At 49.8% G+C, this 19,176-nt stretch overlaps 2 protein-coding genes across 3 annotated transcripts in view; one reads left to right on the forward strand and one right to left on the reverse strand.

The window, feature by feature from the left end:
* The window catches only part of OTUB2 (OTU deubiquitinase, ubiquitin aldehyde binding 2), a 63,134-nt gene extending 58,574 nt beyond the window's left edge, over window positions 1–4,560 (reverse strand). The window contains exon 1 of the mRNA XM_063090473.1: window positions 4,387–4,560. Within this exon, the coding sequence (XP_062946543.1) occupies window positions 4,387–4,481 (95 nt within the window). The 5' untranslated portion in view covers window positions 4,482–4,560. The remainder of the gene's footprint in view (window positions 1–4,386) is intronic.
* Window positions 4,275–19,176, forward strand: part of ASB2 (ankyrin repeat and SOCS box containing 2) — a 42,750-nt gene continuing 27,848 nt past the window's right edge. The window contains exons 1-2 of one of the 2 annotated variants that reach the window (XM_063090472.1): window positions 4,275–4,770; window positions 16,982–17,210. In XM_063090472.1, the coding sequence (XP_062946542.1) occupies window positions 17,005–17,210 (206 nt within the window). In that variant the 5' untranslated portion in view covers window positions 4,275–4,770; window positions 16,982–17,004. Of the gene's footprint in view, window positions 4,771–16,930; window positions 17,211–19,176 lie in introns of both variants that reach the window. The other variant, XM_063090471.1, reaches the window with a different exon arrangement.

The following is a 19,176-nucleotide window of genomic DNA, read 5'->3' on the forward strand; positions in this document are numbered from 1 at the left end:
TGCTATATAATCTTAGCACAGAATACTACACAGCAATGAAAACAATCTGCAACTGCATGAAACGATATGGGCCTATCTCACAGCATACTGTTGAATAAAAGAAGACACGAGATGTGATTCCAGTCACATGAAGTTCAAAACAACCTGTGCTGCCAGTGGTCAGGAGAGGGGTCACCTTGGCAGGAGGTGGTGGGTGGTGGTGTAGAAGCTGGGACTGGGGAACAGAAGGGGAGTTTCTGGTGGGATCATAATATTTGCTTTTTGATTCAGATACGGGGTGTGTCCAGTTTGTGGAAATGTATTCAGCTGTACACTCATGAAAGGTGCACTTTTCTGTGGGTATATTAAACTTTAGTAAAAAGGTTTTTAAAATTAATGCTGTTTGGGTCTCCACTCAGAGAAATTAAATGAGTCTCTGGTATAGCGGCAGGATAGGTAAGTTTAATATGATTGTAATGTGCAGCTTGGGCTGGGAGCCACTGAGTGATCCCCACCTGTTCATTTTGGAGGTGAGCAACCTGAGGCCCAGAGAGGGAGGTGACAGGCTCAAGGGCAGAGCAGAGACAGCACTATGGCCCAGGCCCCAGGTCCCAGCACAGACCTTTGTCCACTGAGCAACACTGCCTGCCTTCCTCATTAAGTCAGATGCCCAAGACCTGTCCCCGCCTTTGTCAGGAGAGAGCCTCTGCTCTAGTACATCAATGTCAGACCCTATAGGTCATGGTTCCCCCCGGCATGGGCTTCAATGTGTGAGTTATTCTGTTCCCAACTTGCTAGGTGACCTCAGAGAAGTCACAACATCTCTGGGCCTCAACTTGGAAATAAGGGCTCTGAACAGCATGATAGCCAAGGGCTCCTCCAGCTGGAGGGATCCCCAACACCCCCATAAGACATAGTCTCAGCGTAAAGGAGCTTATGATCTGATAAACTCAAAAATGAGGAAATGATTTAGGAGGACATTCTTCCGTAAAGAATTAGACAAGAAAAAAAAAATTAGATTGAGTCTTTTGATGTTTCTTCAAGAAAAGAAAGACAAGTAGAAATTCAGGCAAAAGCCCATGGGTCCAGCACACTGCACTCCCTCTCTAGAGAGCAGTTTGAGAAGAGAGCTCAGGAGCCTTGCAGCTGAGACTGCAGCAAATGTTTGATGAATGTGCAGGTTGACTCTTATGCATATCAAACTCCCCCAGTCCTCAGTAGCATAAAACAACCATTTTAGTACATCTCATGATTTTATGGCTCAGGAATTTATGAAGGTGGTTTGTCCCTGTTCCACATGGCATTAGCTGGGGCAGCTGCAGGTGGAAAATCCACCTCGAAGATAGTGCCTTGACTCCTCTGTCCAGTCTCTTGCATGGTGTCTTATCTGCCAGGGCCCCTGGGTGTGGCTTGCTTGGGCTTCCTCACAGCATGGCAGCTACAAAGCATCTTATGACCTAGCCTTGGGAGTCTCAGAGCATCAGTTCCACTGCATTCTACTGTCAAGCAAGTCACTAAGGCCAGCCCACATTCTAGGAGGGGGCAGGAACAGACTCACCTCTTCACAGGGTTATGGTGCGTGCAAGTGTGGACATAAGCTGCTGATATAAATTGATGAAATCTGCTTTTCCCCTGGTCCTTAACTCATCCTAGTCTTAGGAAGCCTACAGCTGCCAGTAAAGGCCCACAAGTCTGAGATTAAAAAAAACAGGGTTGGCCCAGCTGTCGACATCACAGATGGAATTATCAAAATAGACCCTAAGAGGACACACTTGTGAGTGGTGGGCCCACCAACCAGAAATTCAAATCAATTACTTAAATGATGTTACCCTTTTTTCGACATCATGATTGTGAAAAATTTGAAAACACACAGATAGCTATTATCAGCCTGTTACATTTCCCTCTAGACATTTTTCTGTGCACAACTTACAAAAAGAGTGGGGATTTATATATTTTCCACTTAACTTATTTTGACTATTTCCCAGTGTATTTCATTTTATTTAGTAAATATTCTGCTGTTTCCCCACATTTTGTTCCAATTTAATCATTTTAGGGAATCCAAATATAATTTTGGACACAGCTCTAATTCACTAGGGGTTTGGAGAGGTAACAAACATGGAGAAAGGTTTGGCCTGTGGTTGGGTAAGACAAAAAGCCATATCCCTTCATATTGAGTGGTCTTTGGGGTCCCAGACCTTGGATGGTGGCAGTCCTGGGCCACACTCTCCCAACACCTCTCAGTGGCATGTGGTTTGGTCTCTTCTGTGGAAAGGCTCAGGTGGGGATGTGGCCCAGGGAAGGAGGTGGGGCTGGGAGTCAGCGCTCTGGGGGCGGGGCTCAGCTCTGCCCGGTGGCACCCTTGGTGCCCTCCTCTGGACACTGGGCATAACACCTCCAGCCTGTCTATCCGGCAGCTGCTCTAAGTCTTAGATGAGGAACAGAATGGAAAGGGGCTGGACAGGGTTTTGATCCTTGCATGGTGCACCCCCCCAACATCCTTCCTGCTTGAATTGCAGGGCCTGGCTAAAGCCCCCGCAGAAAGCTCTGTTGCTGATAGACCACGGGCAGGGTAGGTGCCAAAAGAAGGAGAATGGGAGTGGGGGAGCCGAAGTCCTCGAGCAGATGGCACATTGTCTGACAGTCTACGGGACAATATATCCATAGGACCCTCTTCTAGCAGGTTCTTTTCCCAAAGGCACCACTTACAGCAACCTAACACTTTGGAAAATTTTCCATCTGCCTTGTGGGCAGACAGGGTCTTCGTTCTGCCCCAGCATCTGGATTTCCAAATACATGGGGGATGGAATTGTGGCTGAAAGCATTGGCTTTTATGTCAGGAGTAGCTGGTTCAGATGGTCAAGCCATCACTTGTAAGCTGCGGGATTGTGGGCCAACCAGCCAACCTCTCTGAGCCTCAGTTTCCTTATCTGTGAGATGGGGATGAGGACAGCACTTGCTTGGAAGGCTGCTGCGCAAGCAGCAGGATGATGTTTTCATGTATTAGAACCAGCCCCCTCCTCCTGCAGTTCATCCCAGTGACTCTTCACCCACAATTTGGGTTCTCGATTTTTAAAAGCCCAGTCCAGGCAGAAGACAACAGGATTTGGAGACAGTTTCTCCAGCTGTCTCAACTACAAGAGGTCCATCTGGACTGAGAGGGCAAGGCAGAGGGTAACCTGAGAAGGGGCCTTGTGCCTGCCCATGGCCCACCCTTCCTAGGCCAACTCCAAGGAGGGGGCTGGTGATAGACAGCAAGCAGAGGAACCTTGTCTCACCTCCAGTGAGGAGCCCAGGAAAGCAGCAAGACTCCAGGGAGACATCTCAGAGAGACCACTAGGACGTCTTATTGCCCAAGATGGTCTCCAAACAGTAAAAAGAATGGGAAAACCCCATCTCCCATATCCCCACCATGGCATATGGGTCTGGAAGGCGCTGGTGAGCCAAACTTGAGGGCCAGGCAGCCACAATGACCTGGGGAGATTGTCCCAGCCAGGGCAATGCACCATTTAATAAGCGTCAGAGTAGCTGGGAGACAGCCCGGGGACCGATGACTTCCCTCCCATCCTCAGCACCTGTCAGCCCCCAGAACCCTGACCCAACCCCCAGGCACTCTGTATTCACTGAGACTTATTTCCAGGTGGACTATTCGAAGTGGGTATGAAGGCACCGTGAAATTCTCCCGAATTTGAGTTGATGAGAAATCATGCTATGGCTGTCATAAGTCCAACACCCTCCAATGGGAATGGGCCTTCGAAATGGAAATTACTTTCCATTTAGAGGAATAAACCAAGTAACATTTCCTGGCCCCCTAACTCTGGGGCCTGAGATCTGAACACACATGTAGGAGCATGAGCACCAGGCAGCGTTCTGGGCTCACCCTGGATGCACAATGCATGTATGTGGCTGTGTGGGGACTGCCTTTGCCATTCGACCTGTCCCAGAAACAGGGGATGTTCCTCCCTAGACCTGGAGGAAGAGTCCCCTTTCCTGTGTTTCTCTGCCCAGGGCTTGGCCATGTGCTTTTGTGTTTGTTGGCTGGTGGGTTGTGCCCCTGTCCTTTGTAACCCCAGCCCCATCCCCAACACTCAGCATCTAGACACCTGTTATCTCCAGTGTCAGGCTCTGCCACCTGCTGCATGCTCAGCACCAAACCTCAACTTCTCCAAAGGCTGTTTACACAGAGTCCTTTATCCCCTGTCTCCCTTCACTCCCATCTCTTTCATCCAGCCCCCGCTTCCATTCTGCCTCTTGCCTCCCCTCCTTTTTGGCCTTTTCTTCCCACGTCTGCCCTCTCCTCCTCCCCTGCTCTAAACTCACTGTCTCCCAACTCTGTGTCTCTCCACTCTGTCCCTCGCCTCTGCCTCTCTCTCCCCTCTCGCTCCCTCCTGGCTAGTTCCAGAAACATACCCATATATGGCCTCCATGTCAAGGATCACAAATGATGACATCACGTGAAGGCCAAAGCTCCGAGATGCTCTCTGAAGTGACAGTCTGTATTCCATGCACCCGGAGGAACAGAAGGCATCATCGCAGCTTCCTTGGTGCAATCTTCAAACAGGAAATCTGAGATTCATAACATCTTATAGTTTGGCTTGTCATCACTGGTCATGCGGTGGGCCTGAAATAAACTCCCTGCTTCAAAGGAGAGCATTTCAGAACTGCCTGGCAGAGCAGCCAGAAGCTCAGGGCCAGGGCAGAAGAAAAACTCAGGGAGCATGCTCTGAATTAAGACACTCTCAAGAAATTTCTTTTTATTACCCCTGAATTGAACCTTTGTTTCAAGCTTAACAGGTAATGCATGCTTTCAACTTTCTTATACAGACCTTGCAAAAGATGGTTTGCTGGCTGGGACTTGCAGCTGCAGTACGTACCGGAAACCTCTCGTAGTGAGACTGCGTTGTAGCCTTTCCCTCTCTCTCCTATTCTCTTAAGTTAGACAGCATGCCAGTGACTTTCATTTTGGATCTGGGGGACAGAGAATATCAACTTGCGTGTACTTATCCACTCTTCTGGAGGACTGTTGCTCAGAATATCATGCTGCCGAGTACTTCTAAAAATGGAAATGCAGGAGTTATCAATGATGCTATTGTTGGGTCCATAGGCCTTGGGCAATGTCTGTGTCAGACAGATGACTTTCAGAAATGCATCCAGGTCAGGCAAACAGATAGATATTTTCATGCTTGGCAGAGTCAATTTAATGCAACATTTACAGAGTGCCTGTGCATTCACAGTATTGTGGGGGATGACAGCAACCAGGGTGTCATGGGCTCCACCTGCAACTGCTTGGGGTTTAGGAGAGGAAGTAGGATGAGAAATCTTATTTATGTGGGATCTAGTGAAGCTGTGTATGCAGAGATGAGTGTGTGCATGCATGCGCATGCGCATGAGGACATGTTCAAGGAGGCGATGGCCTCCGAAAGATGGGTGGGATGTCACTGGGGTGGGGCAAGGGCCCCCCCCGTTGGAGGAGCAGCTCGGGCAAAGGCAGACAAGCCAGGTTGGTGGTGACAAGTGCACTGTGGCTGTAACAAAGGGTCAGGAAGGTGAGAAATGGGGGTAAAGCTGGAAGAGGCTGCAGGGAGACTAGCTCCTTCCAGGCCAGGTGAGAAGCTGCAACATTTTCTGGAAGTTTTTAAGCAGAGCGGGGAGCAGGTGGGCTTTGACTTCAGGCAGCCCTGGGGAAGCCAGGGGATGGATGGGATGAGGAGGGGAGGCCGGGGATGCTCAGGCAGGGCAGGTAAATGACGAAGACAGAAGCAGAGCACAGGACAAGGGCAATCTCCCCACTGAAGGAGAAGCTCATCTCATGAGGTGGGGTCTTGAGGAAGTTCAAAGGGGCTCAGGAGGAGCCAGCTGGGGCCAGCATGCCGGCCTGGCCCTGAGGCCCTGGGCCCTGAGGCACAGTGCCACAGCCAGGTGGGGCCCCCAGCTGGGGTGGCCTGTCTGCTGCAGCCTCCTTAGAGGGCTGCCGGCCTCTGGGGCGCCCTTCTCATTTGCACCATCCACTTTTGCACAAACAGGCCAGGTCACAAGTGCCTCGTGGGTGGGGGGAGCAGGGACACCCGCTTCCTCCTCCCTTGAATGGGGTCGTGAATAATCCACCCACAATGACATCACATGAATAATAACACAGCAAGCTTCACTGAGCACTTACTACGAGGCAGGCACTGGCCCACGTGCTTGCAGAGATTCCTCTCATTGATTCTCTTTAAGGCCACTGTGAGTTAGGGGTCTTGCTTAGGGCTGGATGGCTACCAGGTGTTAAGAGTCAGGAATCAAACCAGGACCTCTTGGCCTCCGGGGCCCACGTTCAAAGCCACAGCCTCCTGTGTCCTCCCAGGGGGCGGGGTTGGTGGTAAACAGGACCGTTGTGCCCCCAGGAAAAATGTCCCTGGCACAGTCAAGGCATCATAAGGTGCCCGTATATTGTGAACAGGCTAGATCCAAAAGAGTCTTCCCGATGGAGGCACAAAAATACCTCTGGGCCCGCCCCATGGCGTTCCATTTCTGAGCTGCAAAGAGTCAGGCTGCACGGAGGAGGCACCTGTCACAGGAGTGGGTTGTATCTTTCGATCTCATTCCTTAGCACTCTCTTTTGGAATAATTAATGCCCAGGAATATAAATGAGGTTGTTAAGGGCTTTGTCATTGAGGGGAATGTTCTGGAGATGGTGGTGAAGGCAAAGTGCATTGATTCCTAACCTGCCTGTTTTGTTTTTTTTAAGCAGACATAGAAGAGAGGAGTATAACAGGAGAGAGGAAAGGAACAGGGAAAGCAGAGAGAGGAGAAGAAAAGATTTAAATAAAGGCAGGAGAGGAAAAAAACCAAACCCAGTGGAAGAGAGGGTAAGAGAAAGGAAAAAGGTCCTCACTGATTTTGGTGGGATCTAGCTTAGAACGTTTCCAGCCAGTCCCACCATTGCTAGAAGAGCAGCCCCTGCCCTGCCCAAGCTTTCCCACTCTGCCGCCTGGATGAACTTCCAGAACCCCCCGTGTGCTTGCCACCCAGGGACAGAGGTGAAGGTCTATGGTCTCCTGGTACCCATGGGACAGAACAGGGCTGGGCAGGGCTGCACATGAGGGGCTGGGGAGGAGCCATGAGGGGCCAGGGCAGCTGCTGTTGGAGGCTCAGAAGTGGACTAGCCAGCCTCTCCCACCTCATCACCCCTGCCCTAGGCCCCTGGCACAGATGGCAGAGCCTGGGCAGAAACTGGGTCAGGGGCCTGGAATTCTGTGTCCAGAATTATTTGTGGCTGAGCCACACTGATGCGTCTGGCTGCAGTGGGGAGACAGGGAGAAGGGCAGGGATTTTATTCCTGTGTCTCTTTTCTCCCCTCTCTCTCTCGCTCTCCTTTTGAGGTGGCTTCCTCAATGTACACCGATAAATAAATAAACCATCAAGATTTGTTGTGAGGGTCCCAGACTATTTGGGAAAGATTCACCCAGGTTTGGCTCAGCAAAGGGAAGCAAGGGGAGCTCCATTTTAGGTGGAACCTCAGTCTCCCCCTCCATGCAATGAGCACAGAGCATCAGGGCATGGTGGAGAGGGAGCAGAGACAACTTTGGAGCGGGTCAAATCCCTGGTCAGCACCTCCTACTGGGTGCCTTGGGGCAGTCATGTTCCCTCTCTAGGCCTCAGCTTCTCCTCCATACAAAGAGAAGAGCCCTGTACTTGGGGTCAATTGAGGCCTGCAGCCCTGAGCACATCTCCTTGGTCACCTGCAGCAACCCCGGCTTGGCCTCGAAAGCCCCAAGACCCGGGCCCTCAAAATCCAGGAGCTTGAAACTGGTATCAAAGGGTCTGAGATTAGCAGAGTTGAGACAGGCTTTTTAGAATCTTTAGAGTCTAGACAAAAGGCTCAAACTCCCAGCAGCTGCGAGGCCCTCGATGCCAGGCCCTAGGGCAGTCAGAAGTGTCAGCACTGCCCTACTGCCAAAGGCTCACCGTGGGACTTTGATCTGGGCCCCTTCCAGAGGCCAAGGGCAGGGTGGTCTGGATTCTCACTCTCACCTCTCTCACCAAGCCAGGTCACTCCTGAGCCAGAGCAGAAACCTCTGGAGGTGCAACGTTCAGGGTCACAGAGTAACTCACCCCTTGCCACTGCCCTAAATATTCATTGTCAGCAGGTCTGATGAAAAGAGAGGGCAGGGAGACCTGGTCTTAAACGCTGTCCCATTTAAGTGCCAGGCCTCAGTCTCCCCATCTGTACAATGGGAAGACGGGGTACTGAGAAGGTCACATGGTGCAGTATATGAAAGCAGCTGGGACAGTACAGGGACCCACACATCAGCTTCGGTTTCATTGTTTAGGTTTTAAAGCAGCAGAACTCTGGAAGGGGAGAGGATGCTTTGGTGTGTTACAGCCAGGGGCCTTCCAGCTGGAAGTATTTCCTCAGGTTTCCTAGGAGCCCTCTGCATCCAGGGGGAAATGGCAGATCAGAAAGATTAGCTTAGACAGAGGGAATGGGCACTGCAAAGAATGAGGCTGAGTGCCCTGGGGCCAAGGAATAGCCTGGGTTAGTTCCCCATTTCTTCTTGTGTCCCCAGGCTAGCCCAAGTGGCCAGTTTTGGGGATTGGCTCAGGCTAAGGGTCATATGACATTTGGGAGACTCTGGAACTTCTGGAATAGATTGATTGCATGTGTGTATGTTTATGTGCACTTTATATGTGTATATATACATACATATATATAGATACATGTGTACACAGCTGGAGGCTGCTGCTGGTTACCTGGAATGAGAACTTGGTGTGAAGTCAGATGTAACCTCTAGCTTCTCCCTTGTCACTTTCTCCCTGGGTGTGCCTCAGTTTACTCATCTGTAGAATGGAAACAATACCTTTATCACAGACATATTGTGTGGTTCAAACTCAAAACATCTGTGAGAGTGTAAACTAACTGCAAGGGAAGGCATCCTGTGGGGGCACTCTGAGCACCTGCTACAGTGGGCAGTGGTGATCTGAGGGGGACAGAGGGCTCTGAACCATAGACATGGCATTAGAGCTAAACAGAACAGTCCACATGCCACCCTCACACCTAAAAGGTACAGGCGGACCCTAACTGCAATACTTATACAGCACTTACTATTTGCCCAGCACCGTTGAATGAATTAAATGCTCACTAAGCAGCCACACTTGTCGTTTGTAGGTGGTCACCTTGGACAGCAATTCAAGCCCAAGATTGAGAGGAGTGGAGAAGACCAGGCTGTGGGTCCTTCCTAAGTTCTAGAACAGCAGATGGTGTGGGCAGGAAGGGCAGAGGGGCTGGAGGGGTGCTGGAAATGGAGAACCGGGAATGGAGAAGCAGGAATGAGTGGGCAGAATCCATCCTGCACCCAGGCTGGCTTCGGGAAGGGCATGGAGATCTCCCTCCTTCCCAAGCTCCGAGCCCGTTACCGAGCCTGGGACTGCCCAGCAGGGCTCCGCGGACAGCCTGACAGCCCAGCTTTACCCTCTGACCTCAGCTGTCAGGAGAAGGCTGGGCTTGCAGCTCACTTTTACTTTTGCTCTTGCTCTTTTTTTATTATTTTTTTGGCAGCTGGCCAGTATGGGGATCCGAACCCTTGATATTGGTGTTGGCTCTCGCTCTTTTTCGATGGAGAGAGCTTGGGAGAATCCAAATGCCTCAGAATCAGCCTCCTTGAACACTGCCAGCCACGAGTGAGTCCCAAGCGAGCATCCTCCCAGTAGGAGAGGGTCGAGCGAGTCTTGTGCACTTTCTGGGGTCAGGGCAGAGCAGCGAGAGTCTTGGGAGCCCTTGAATAACATTAGCAGATTTTCGTGGGCCACCAGCTGCGTGCAGGTGCTTTTCTCTGCATTTATTCCTGTTACCTCATTTCATCTGACAGCACCTCCACATGCCACATGCTGTTATCAGCTCCATTTTACAGGTGGGAAAAGTGAGGCACTGAGGGTGTGAGCAAGTTGCTTCCCCTCTCACGGCCAGTAGGTGGCAGAGGCAAGGCTGAGTCCAGGCAGTAGGCACCCGGGCCAGCGGCCATCTGTCCCTGAGCTGTGAATGTCTCGTTAATGGCTGTGCTTCCAAGGGTTTGAAGCCTTGTCATGACTCTTTGATTCACCTGTCCATCTGGCATTTATTAACCCATTGTGTAACACCTACTGTGCACCTGGCCTTGGTTTAGGTCCTGGAGTTAACACACAAATGTAACACGGTCCTGATCTTCAGAAGTTTCTGGACTCTCTAGGAAGACGGGCCCAAAGCAGGCAGTCAGAGCCACAAAATGTAAGGGTGCCCTTGGAGGCAGTTCAGAATACCTCATCCCTCATGAAGGCTTCCTGGAGGACACATTGCACAAGCTGTGCCTGGAAGGGAGCCTTTCAGGGCAGAGCAGTCTTGTGAGCGGTGTTCGGACTCCATCTGCAAATGCAGCTGAGGGCAGGAAGTGGCTCGTGCAGCCTCATGCACCTGTCCCAAGTCCCTGACCCATGGGGAACTTGGGTGCTGGAGGACGGCTGCCAGCCCTCCTTCTTGCCCCCAGCCCTCCCAACCATGCCTCCTTTCACCCCGTTTTCTGAGAAGACATCTAGGAAGTGACCTCCCATGCAGTCCCCAAACAATCACACAGACCCCACCATACCCACGAGAGCCCCCCTGCCAGTTCCCAGACAGACTCTGGCTGTAGGGATTTGTAGGAAGGGAAGGGAACTGGGGAAAGAAGGACACTTTTCCAATGCTACTTTTCAGTCCTCACCATCACCCTGCAAGGGTCCATATTCCTTTACCCATTTCACAGACGAAGATACTGAGGCTCAGCTTAGAAGAGCACTGGCTATGCATGGACCAGGCACTGTTCTAGGTGTTTTACATGTGTCAACTCAAGGAGCCCTGTCATAGCCATTTTCCCCCCGTTTTACAGATGCCACCTGGAAGAGATGGGGGCTCCCCCAGAGCCAATGTTTGGGGTGCTGCAAAGAGGGCAAGAGAGGAGGTCCTGGAAACCCCAGAGTTGGCCCAGTCCCCCCTACTACAAGTGTTGGACTGACCAGCCCTTGAACACCCCTCCCTCTGCCGGCCTCTGGCTATGCCCACGGCACTCCTGCTTCCCTGAGAAGGGACTATTTTTATCCCAATCAGCCTCCCAGAGGGTCCCTCAGGGCTGCCGGCCACCCTGCAGGACTCAGGCCCAGAAGGCAGCCCAGCCCCCAGGCAGATACCTCAGAAATCCAGCTGGGCAGCATGAAGACCAGAGGAAACTGAAGCCAAAAGAGGGGCAGGATATCACCTGGGATCACTGTCTATCCTCCACACCCCAAGAAATAGGTACTCTGATGTCCATTTTATAGATGGAGAAATTGAGATTCCAAGAGGTCACACAGCTAATAACTAGCAAAGCTGGGATTTGGACATAGTCAGGTTGGCTCCATAGGCCGTTTCATAACCTCCCCCTTGTGCTAAGGCTGAGCAGCTGCACCTGTCTCCAGGGCGATGCCCCACAGTTGTCCTTGGCAGGCGTCAGAAGCCTATGGTTGCATTGAACCAGTAACGGGGATTCTCCTCCCTGCAGCAGCCCATGTCCCACACTTACTAATGGCCAGGCCAACATCTCAGCCTGGATCTTCTGAGGTCTTTTGAGTCTACCCCCAACCTCATAATAATAGTCACTTGCTACTATCCCCATTTGATGCATGAGCAAACTAAATGTGGGCAACTTACCCAAGAACCCTCAAAGGCTGAGGACCTCCATGGGAAAACCAAGAGATATCTGGGCCCAGAGTGGGGTAGGGAATCGGGGCCTTCTCCGAGGCAGAGCCCCTCTCTCTCAAAGTCCAGTCAAGGTCAACTCCTTCTCCTCTCTCGTCTGTGTGTACCTTCCTCTCAGTGGGCCCCGGGCCTGGTGTGGTGCCCAGTGCACAGAGGCAAGCCAGGGGGTGCTGGGTGACTGGGCTAGACAGCTGGTGCAGGAGGATGAGGATGGACAGTATTACCCGTGCCTGCTCAGAACCCACATATGGGCCAATTGCTTGGATCGGTGTCCCTGGAATTTCCAGAAGGAGCATTGGATTTGAGGTTGGAAGATCAGGCTTCAAATCCCAACTTTACAGCTGTCTGTTCTCTTGCAAACCCTTCCTCTCCCACTCGGAACCTTAATTGCCTCATCTGTAAATTGGGACCAATAACATAAGGGTTTCACATTCCTTTTGGAAGGATCAGAGTGTAGAAGAATTAGGTTAATTCAGTGAAAAAGCTTCTTACCTTCCAGGGCTGTTGTAAGGCAATGACATGGATAGCTGAGAAATGTAAAGTTTGTGAGCGATGTCCAACTGTGGGAGAGACTCGGGAAGGGCCTGGTGAGTCTGGAATTGGCTATGGGACTGACAATTGCAGGTGAGCATTACCTGGCTGGCTTCACCTCCTGGAAGGCATGTGGTCAGGGAAGGGGCACTGTAGCCACGTGCTGTCATAGCCTCTGACTGGACCATATGAGGTTGCAGGGCCAGCAGCTGCCTGGAGATGAGGGCCAGGAAGGATCCCTGTTAAATAACTGCTTTACCCTTACAGGCTTCCTACACATGCCTTAGCACATAAACTCCTCCCTTTACAAAGTGAAGTTGTTTGTCTTTTTCCCATTTTTACTGATGAGGGAACTGAGGCTCAGAAAGGGGAAGTAACTTGCCCAAGGTTGCAGAATTGAAACTAGACCCAGGGCTTCTGACCTCCAGGCCTGAGATCCATCCCTCTCACTTGGTTCCCTGTTCTCCTGTAACCAACACTAAGCTCTTTACAGATGGGGTCCCGCTGAGGTGGCCATAGAGGATCCCCGGGGACAGGGAGTTTGGGATTCAATAGCACAGAGATAAACCAAACATTTTACTGAGTTTCAGACTCTTTAGAACTGGAAGAACCCTTGGAAACCTTCTAGTCCCAAATCCTCCTTTTTCAATAATAAAACAGAGCCCCAGAGAGGAACAAGGACTTGGCCAAGGTCACACAGCACTCTAGCATCGATATGGAGATTGTAACTCAGTACTTGACTCAGTCCAGTGTCCTTCCCCTTTGTCCCCTGGCCTCAAGCAGACACCTTCAGATGGAGGCACCCTGATGCCAGGAAAGGCACTGAGCACCAGCACTTCTGGTTAGTTTAGTGCTACGTGGACTGAGGTCCTGCCTTGTGCCAGGTGCATGGGTAAAGATGAACCCGCAATCTAGAAAAGCGTAGGGGGTCACTCCTGTCACTAGGAAGAGCCCTCTCCTCACCCTGCTGACCTGGGCCAAGCCAGACCTACTAGGGACCTCAGCCGCATGGAAGCAGGCAAGGGGCAGGAAGCCAGCTGGGGCTGGGGACCCACCTGGCTGCACAGGTGTCCCCTGCCAGGATGGGAGGGTCAGAGGACAGGCTCTAGTCCATCCTGTCATTTAATAGATGGGAAAACTGAGAACCTGAGAGAGGAAGAGTGATGCTCATGACTGATTTGGGACATGAATCCAAGTCTCTTGGTCCCCAGTCCCAGGCTCTTATTACAATGAACAAAGCTGCTGCTGCTGCTGCTGCTGTTGCTATGAAAAATAACTCCCCAAACATCAGCTATAAAATGATTTTGAGGTCATGATACCTCTTCTCCTCCCCTAATGTGGAACAGAGTGTGGCCACTGACATATTGATCTAGAATAGTGATTCTCAACCCTAGCTACACACTAAAATCATCAGAGAAGCCTTAAAGTTTGCAGTGCTTCATCTCCAGCCCTGGAAGCTTGGAGTTCATTGGTCTGGGGTGGAACCAGGGCCTTTGTATATTTTCAAGACTCTCAGTCAGGCCTAAGAACCATCTGGTAAGATGATTTTGACTGCATGTGACAGAAAATCCAGCTGACATTGGCTTAAACCATAATGATCTTCAGTCTTTAGCTAACAAGTAGGCTAGGGTGCATAGACCCAGAATTTGTTCCACAGCCCAACAATACATACAATGGAGGACCCAGGAGACCTGTCAATCATTTGGTCAAACTCACTGTATCAACCTACCAGTCACTCTGTCCCCCTCATGGTCACTTCTCCAAGCATCAAGTCCTTTACACACAAAGCAGGGGTTGGAGCAAGGAGTCATTTTCTTCACTACTCCCTATTTTATTAGGGAGGAAAGTCCTTCCTAGGAGTGCCAAACTTCTGTTATATTTCCCTGGATAAAACTAAGCTGCATGCCCACCCCTAAACCAGTCACCAGCCAAGGGGGCAGAACTGTCCCTCCTGGCTCGGAAAAATCATGATTCATCCATGGAACAGGGCACACTGTTTCCTGGACAGAACCAGGTTCTGCTGTCAGGGAAGATGGGGGAAATGGCTTTTGGTAGGGCCACCAACAGGATCTGCCATACCCTAATAATGGATACATTCAGCCAACTGTGCAGCAAACTTTACCATCTTCCCATTAGGCACGGGCCTGGGAAAGAGGATCCAGGGTCAAGTGCACACATGAACTAATGACCACAGCCCAGAAGGAGAAGTTCTGAAGGACCGGGGTAGGCTTCCCAGAAGAGAGGCACTTGCTGTGGGCCTTAAAACATGAGAAGGATCCAGCCTGGTCAGTCTCCAAAGTGGTGGTTCCCAGTCACTTGGGGGCCTCTTCAAATAAGCGTGATACCTGGGCCACACTCCCATTCTGACTTAATTGGTCTGAGATAGGTCCGAGCACTGATACTTTCTAAAACTTATTTTATATGTTTTTAAAATAGATATGTTATTGCAGTATAATGTACTCACACAGCAGCACTCAAACCATAAGAGAACAGCTCCAGGGATTCTTACAAAGGTAACCACACCATGTAACCACCCAGATGGAGAAACACTACACAATTAGCTCCTCAGAAGCCTCCAGCAGGCCCCTTCCAGTTAGCAGCCCCCCAAAGCTAACCACTTTTCTGACTTCTATCACCATAGGGTTTTTTTTTCATCTGTTCCTAAACTTTATATAAATTGAATCACGTACATACAAGGGTTCTTCAAAAAGCTCATGGGAAAATGGAATTAAAAGAGAATACGAGTCTTCCATGAAGTTTTTGAAGTACCCCTAGCATATTCTTTCTTTGTCTGGTGTGTTAGGCTCAACAAAGCTTGAGAGACTCATCCTTGTTGAGGGTAGCGGCAGTTTATTTTCATGGGTGCACACCGTCACCTGAATATATCACAATGTGTTAATCCATTCCAATGTGGATAGACATTTTGAGTAGTGCTGCTATGAATATTCTTGACCTTGTCATTTGGAGAACACATGTACATAATTCTCTTGGGCATATAGCTAAAAGGGGAGTTTTTAGGTCATAGGACATGTGCATGTTCACCTTCAGCAAATACTATCAATTTTCCAAAGTGGTTTTACCATTTCACCCTCCTACCAATGCAGGGGAGAGTTGTGGTTACTCCGTATCTTCCCCAGCACTTGGTATTTTCCATCCTTTTCATTGCAGTCATTCTGGTGGGAGTTCAAGGTACTTAGAAAAGTTCATGGAAAGATTTGCATTATCTTTCAATTCTATCTTGCCATGAACTTTTTGAAGTATTCTCATATAGTGGTACTGCACTGGGGTTTTAATTTGAATCTCCCCAAACACTAATGGAGTTAAGCCCCTTTACTTTTCATTATCAGCACTTGGATACTCTCTGTGTGAAGTGCCTAGTCTTTTAGGTATCAGTGAACTAGAGCCACAGAATGCCCCATAAAAAAGCACCCCAGGTGAGCATTTATTCTCATGCTCTGGATCTGCAGGCTAACTGCAGACTGGCGGATGTGAGCCAGCCCAGGCTGGGCACTCAGCTTAGGCTGCAGGCCCTGCTGGGCAGGGCTGCTCTGGGCAGGTTGGGCTCAGGTTGCCCTGGGTGGTCTCTGGTGGGGACTCTTGTTTTGGTGATGGCAGAAGAGCAAGACCACAGGCACTTGTCACTTGTCTGCTTGCTTCCTGTCCACCAACACTCACTGGCCAGAGCAAGACACATGGACTGGGGTCCAATACAAATGGGAAAGGGAGGGGAGTGAGTATTTGCATTTGCTGAACAAACCATAGTGTAGCACTGGTATTTGGTGTATTTTTCAAAGACTTCATGTGATTCTAATGTTCAGCCTGGGCTCAGAACCATTGACCTACAGTCACTCTGCAAGTCAGCCAGTCAAAACAAAAGTCAGGATTAGTTGATTTTACTTTGTTTCCTGAAAGCAGTTAACCTAACTGAAGTCCTTTTCTCTTGAAAGCATTTTACTTTAGAAGAGAGTCCCTGGAATTAACATGGAAAATTATTTTAATAATTGATTTTGACTAGATCTCTGGTAGAGGGCCCATGTCAGATTCATTTCTAGTATTCTCAGCCCTACCAGAGTGCAGAGAAATGGAGAAATGCCAGGACAGGATGTTGTTGCTAGTTGGAAGGAAGGAATATATGCACTGCTGTGTAAGCTCCATGAGGGCAGGGATTTTTGTCTGTTAGGATCATTGTTGCGTCCCCCATGCTTAGAAGAGTGTGTGACACAGAGCAGGTGCTCAATAAATAATCTTTCAGTTAATGTATGCATGCATACGTGTATACATAGGTTGTCTGGAATGGAAAAATGAGTGGTAGATGGGTGGATGGTTAGATAGACATGGATGGGAAGACAGATGGATAAATGGGTCGGTGGGTGAACAGATAGATAGGAAGATGGATAACGGAGGGATGAATGGATGGATGGATGGATGATTGGGAGGTTGGATAGACAGATGAATAGTGATGGATGGCAGGGTAGATAGATCAATGGTTGGGTGGGTTGACGGACGAATAGGACTATGGACTGATGGGTGGGTGTGTGGATGGATGATTTGATGGATGGGTGGTCAGGTGGATCACATGGCCTAATGAATGAGTAAAAAATAAACGTGTGAGTGCCAAAAGAATGCACAGCCTTCCCTGTGGGTAAACATAGCTGTCTTGCAAAACTGTTAGTGACCAGGATGGTTTTGTTCTCCTCACAGGGTTTTCTGATTTTCTGTTTCCTCCTTCCCACTTCGGTGTCTCTTCTGGAGGCTGGGGTGAGAGGTGGAAGAGGATGGCCACGGAGATCAGTGCTCGGGCCAGACAGCGTGCCATCGGGCACGAGGAATACAGTCTGTACAGCAGCCTGAGTGAGGACGAGCTGGTGCAGATGGCTATTGAGCAGAGCCTGGCGGACAAGACGCGGGGCCCAGCCTCTGCCGAGGCTGCTGCGTCTGCACGTGTCAACCGCGAACCTGCCCATTTCTACCCATGGACCAGGTGAGCGAGGCAAGGCTGATGCAGGGAGAAGGGCCATGGGGCAACCATCAAGAGCGCGTCCCAAATGCTGTTAATCCCAAACCAAATTATCCTGGTCTCTAGGATGCCTTTTAACACCTTGATGATTTACATTTGTTGTGTAAACTTACTGAATGCTGATGGTCCCTAGTACTGCAGTAGGTGCCATCTACTCTTCACCTGGTTTAATCCTCTTAAGGTCCCTCTTGGCGGGCTCTATGTGATGGTCCCATTTTACAGATGAGGAAACTGAACCTCAGGGCTGAGTGACTGGCCTGAGGTCACACAACTAGTAGGTGGTGTTGCAGAGATTGGAACGGTTTGGCTCCAAAGCCCATGCCCTGGTCTTGCACCCACGGCTTAGGGCTTGGGTGCAGTGGAACTGCTGTTCTGAGTCTGGCCAGCAATTCCAACCCTATCTATGTAGTCTCCCTGGAAAAACATGTTCAGGAAGCAAAGGACGCCTGCCCAGCAAAGCCATCCTGCCTTCTCGTCAGGCTCCCTTGTCTCAGCACCACCTCGTCATCCCAGCCACAGGACTTTCTAGGAGTGGCGCCATCCAATAAAACATGACACAAGACACAATAGATGCAATTTTAAATATTCTGATAGTCACATTAGAAAAGGAAAGAGAAATGGGGGAAATTAATTTTCATATCTATTTAATGTCCAAAATATCATATTTCCATATCATCAGTATAAAAATTATGAATGAGAATTTTACTTCGTTTTTTCTATCAAGTTTTCGAAATCTAGTGTGTATTCTACACTCATAGCACATTTCAATTCAGACCAGCCACATTTCAAGAGCTCACTAGCCACATATGGCCAATGGCTACCATATTGGACAGCACAGATGTACAGGACACCTTCAATGTAGGAGGTGGGAGCCAGAGAGGTAATTAAGCATTTGACCTTAAAATGCTGTTAGAAAAGAAATATATAAACTATAAAAATGCTATTGCTCACCCCTGAGCCAAGGTCAAGTGTGTATTTGGAGCTGGGTGACAGGGGGATGGGACTTGCTGTTACAATTCTGTTGGTGTATTAGTCCGTTTCTGTTGCTTATAACAAAATACATGGAACTGAGTAATTTATAAGACAGTGAAACTTATTGCTTACAGTTTCTGAGGCTGGGAAGTCCAAAGTCCATCTGGTGGTGGCGACAGTGACCCAGGGGTCTCATATTGCAGAGAGAGCAGAGAGAGCCAGAGGGAGACTCTTCTCTTCCTTTAAAGCCCTCAGAACCACGCCACTGACCACCATTATTAATCCATTTACTACAACACAGTCCTACAATCCAATCACCTCTTCAAGGTTCCACCTTTCAACGACTATAATAGAATTTCACACCCTCTTAACAGTCACACTGGGGGCCAAGCTTATATTACATAAAACTTGCAGGACACAGTTCATGCTCCAGTAAGTTTTCGGGGAACACAATTCAATCCACTGCAGTTGGTGTTACCTTGAGGTATGGGCCTCAAATCTCATTGTCTCCAGGAGCCAGCTGACTCCCTGTGTGACCTTGCACAAGAAACCTAACCTCTCAGAACCTCAGCTTCCTCTCTAATGACAACAGCAATAATGTGCAGTCACAGCTGACAGGGAACAAAGGCAGGTGATGGTGCATCTCAGCTCTGTCCCTCAATGAAACCTACCAGGATTCTCCCCCAAGTGACTTTGGCCTTGCCCACTAGCTGACTTCTGGCAGGCTGGCAGGGCAAAGGCCTGGGATGCCCAGAGCCAAGAAGCCCCCTCTTTAGAGGAAGGCAGGCAGCTTCTTTGGTCCGGAAGGCATGCAAAGACTTCAAGTTTCTGAGCTGTACCCTGTGGGTGTCTTATTCTGGGTCCCGCTCTGAACAGCAGAAACCCAGAGCCAAGGACTTAGCTCTTCTGTGGTGCTCAAGAAGACTCTGGTTCCTGTTCTGGCCGGTTCATCTGAAGG

Source organism: Cynocephalus volans, chromosome 3 (genome assembly GCF_027409185.1).
Source record: "Cynocephalus volans isolate mCynVol1 chromosome 3, mCynVol1.pri, whole genome shotgun sequence".
Taxonomy (NCBI): domain Eukaryota; kingdom Metazoa; phylum Chordata; class Mammalia; order Dermoptera; family Cynocephalidae; genus Cynocephalus; species Cynocephalus volans.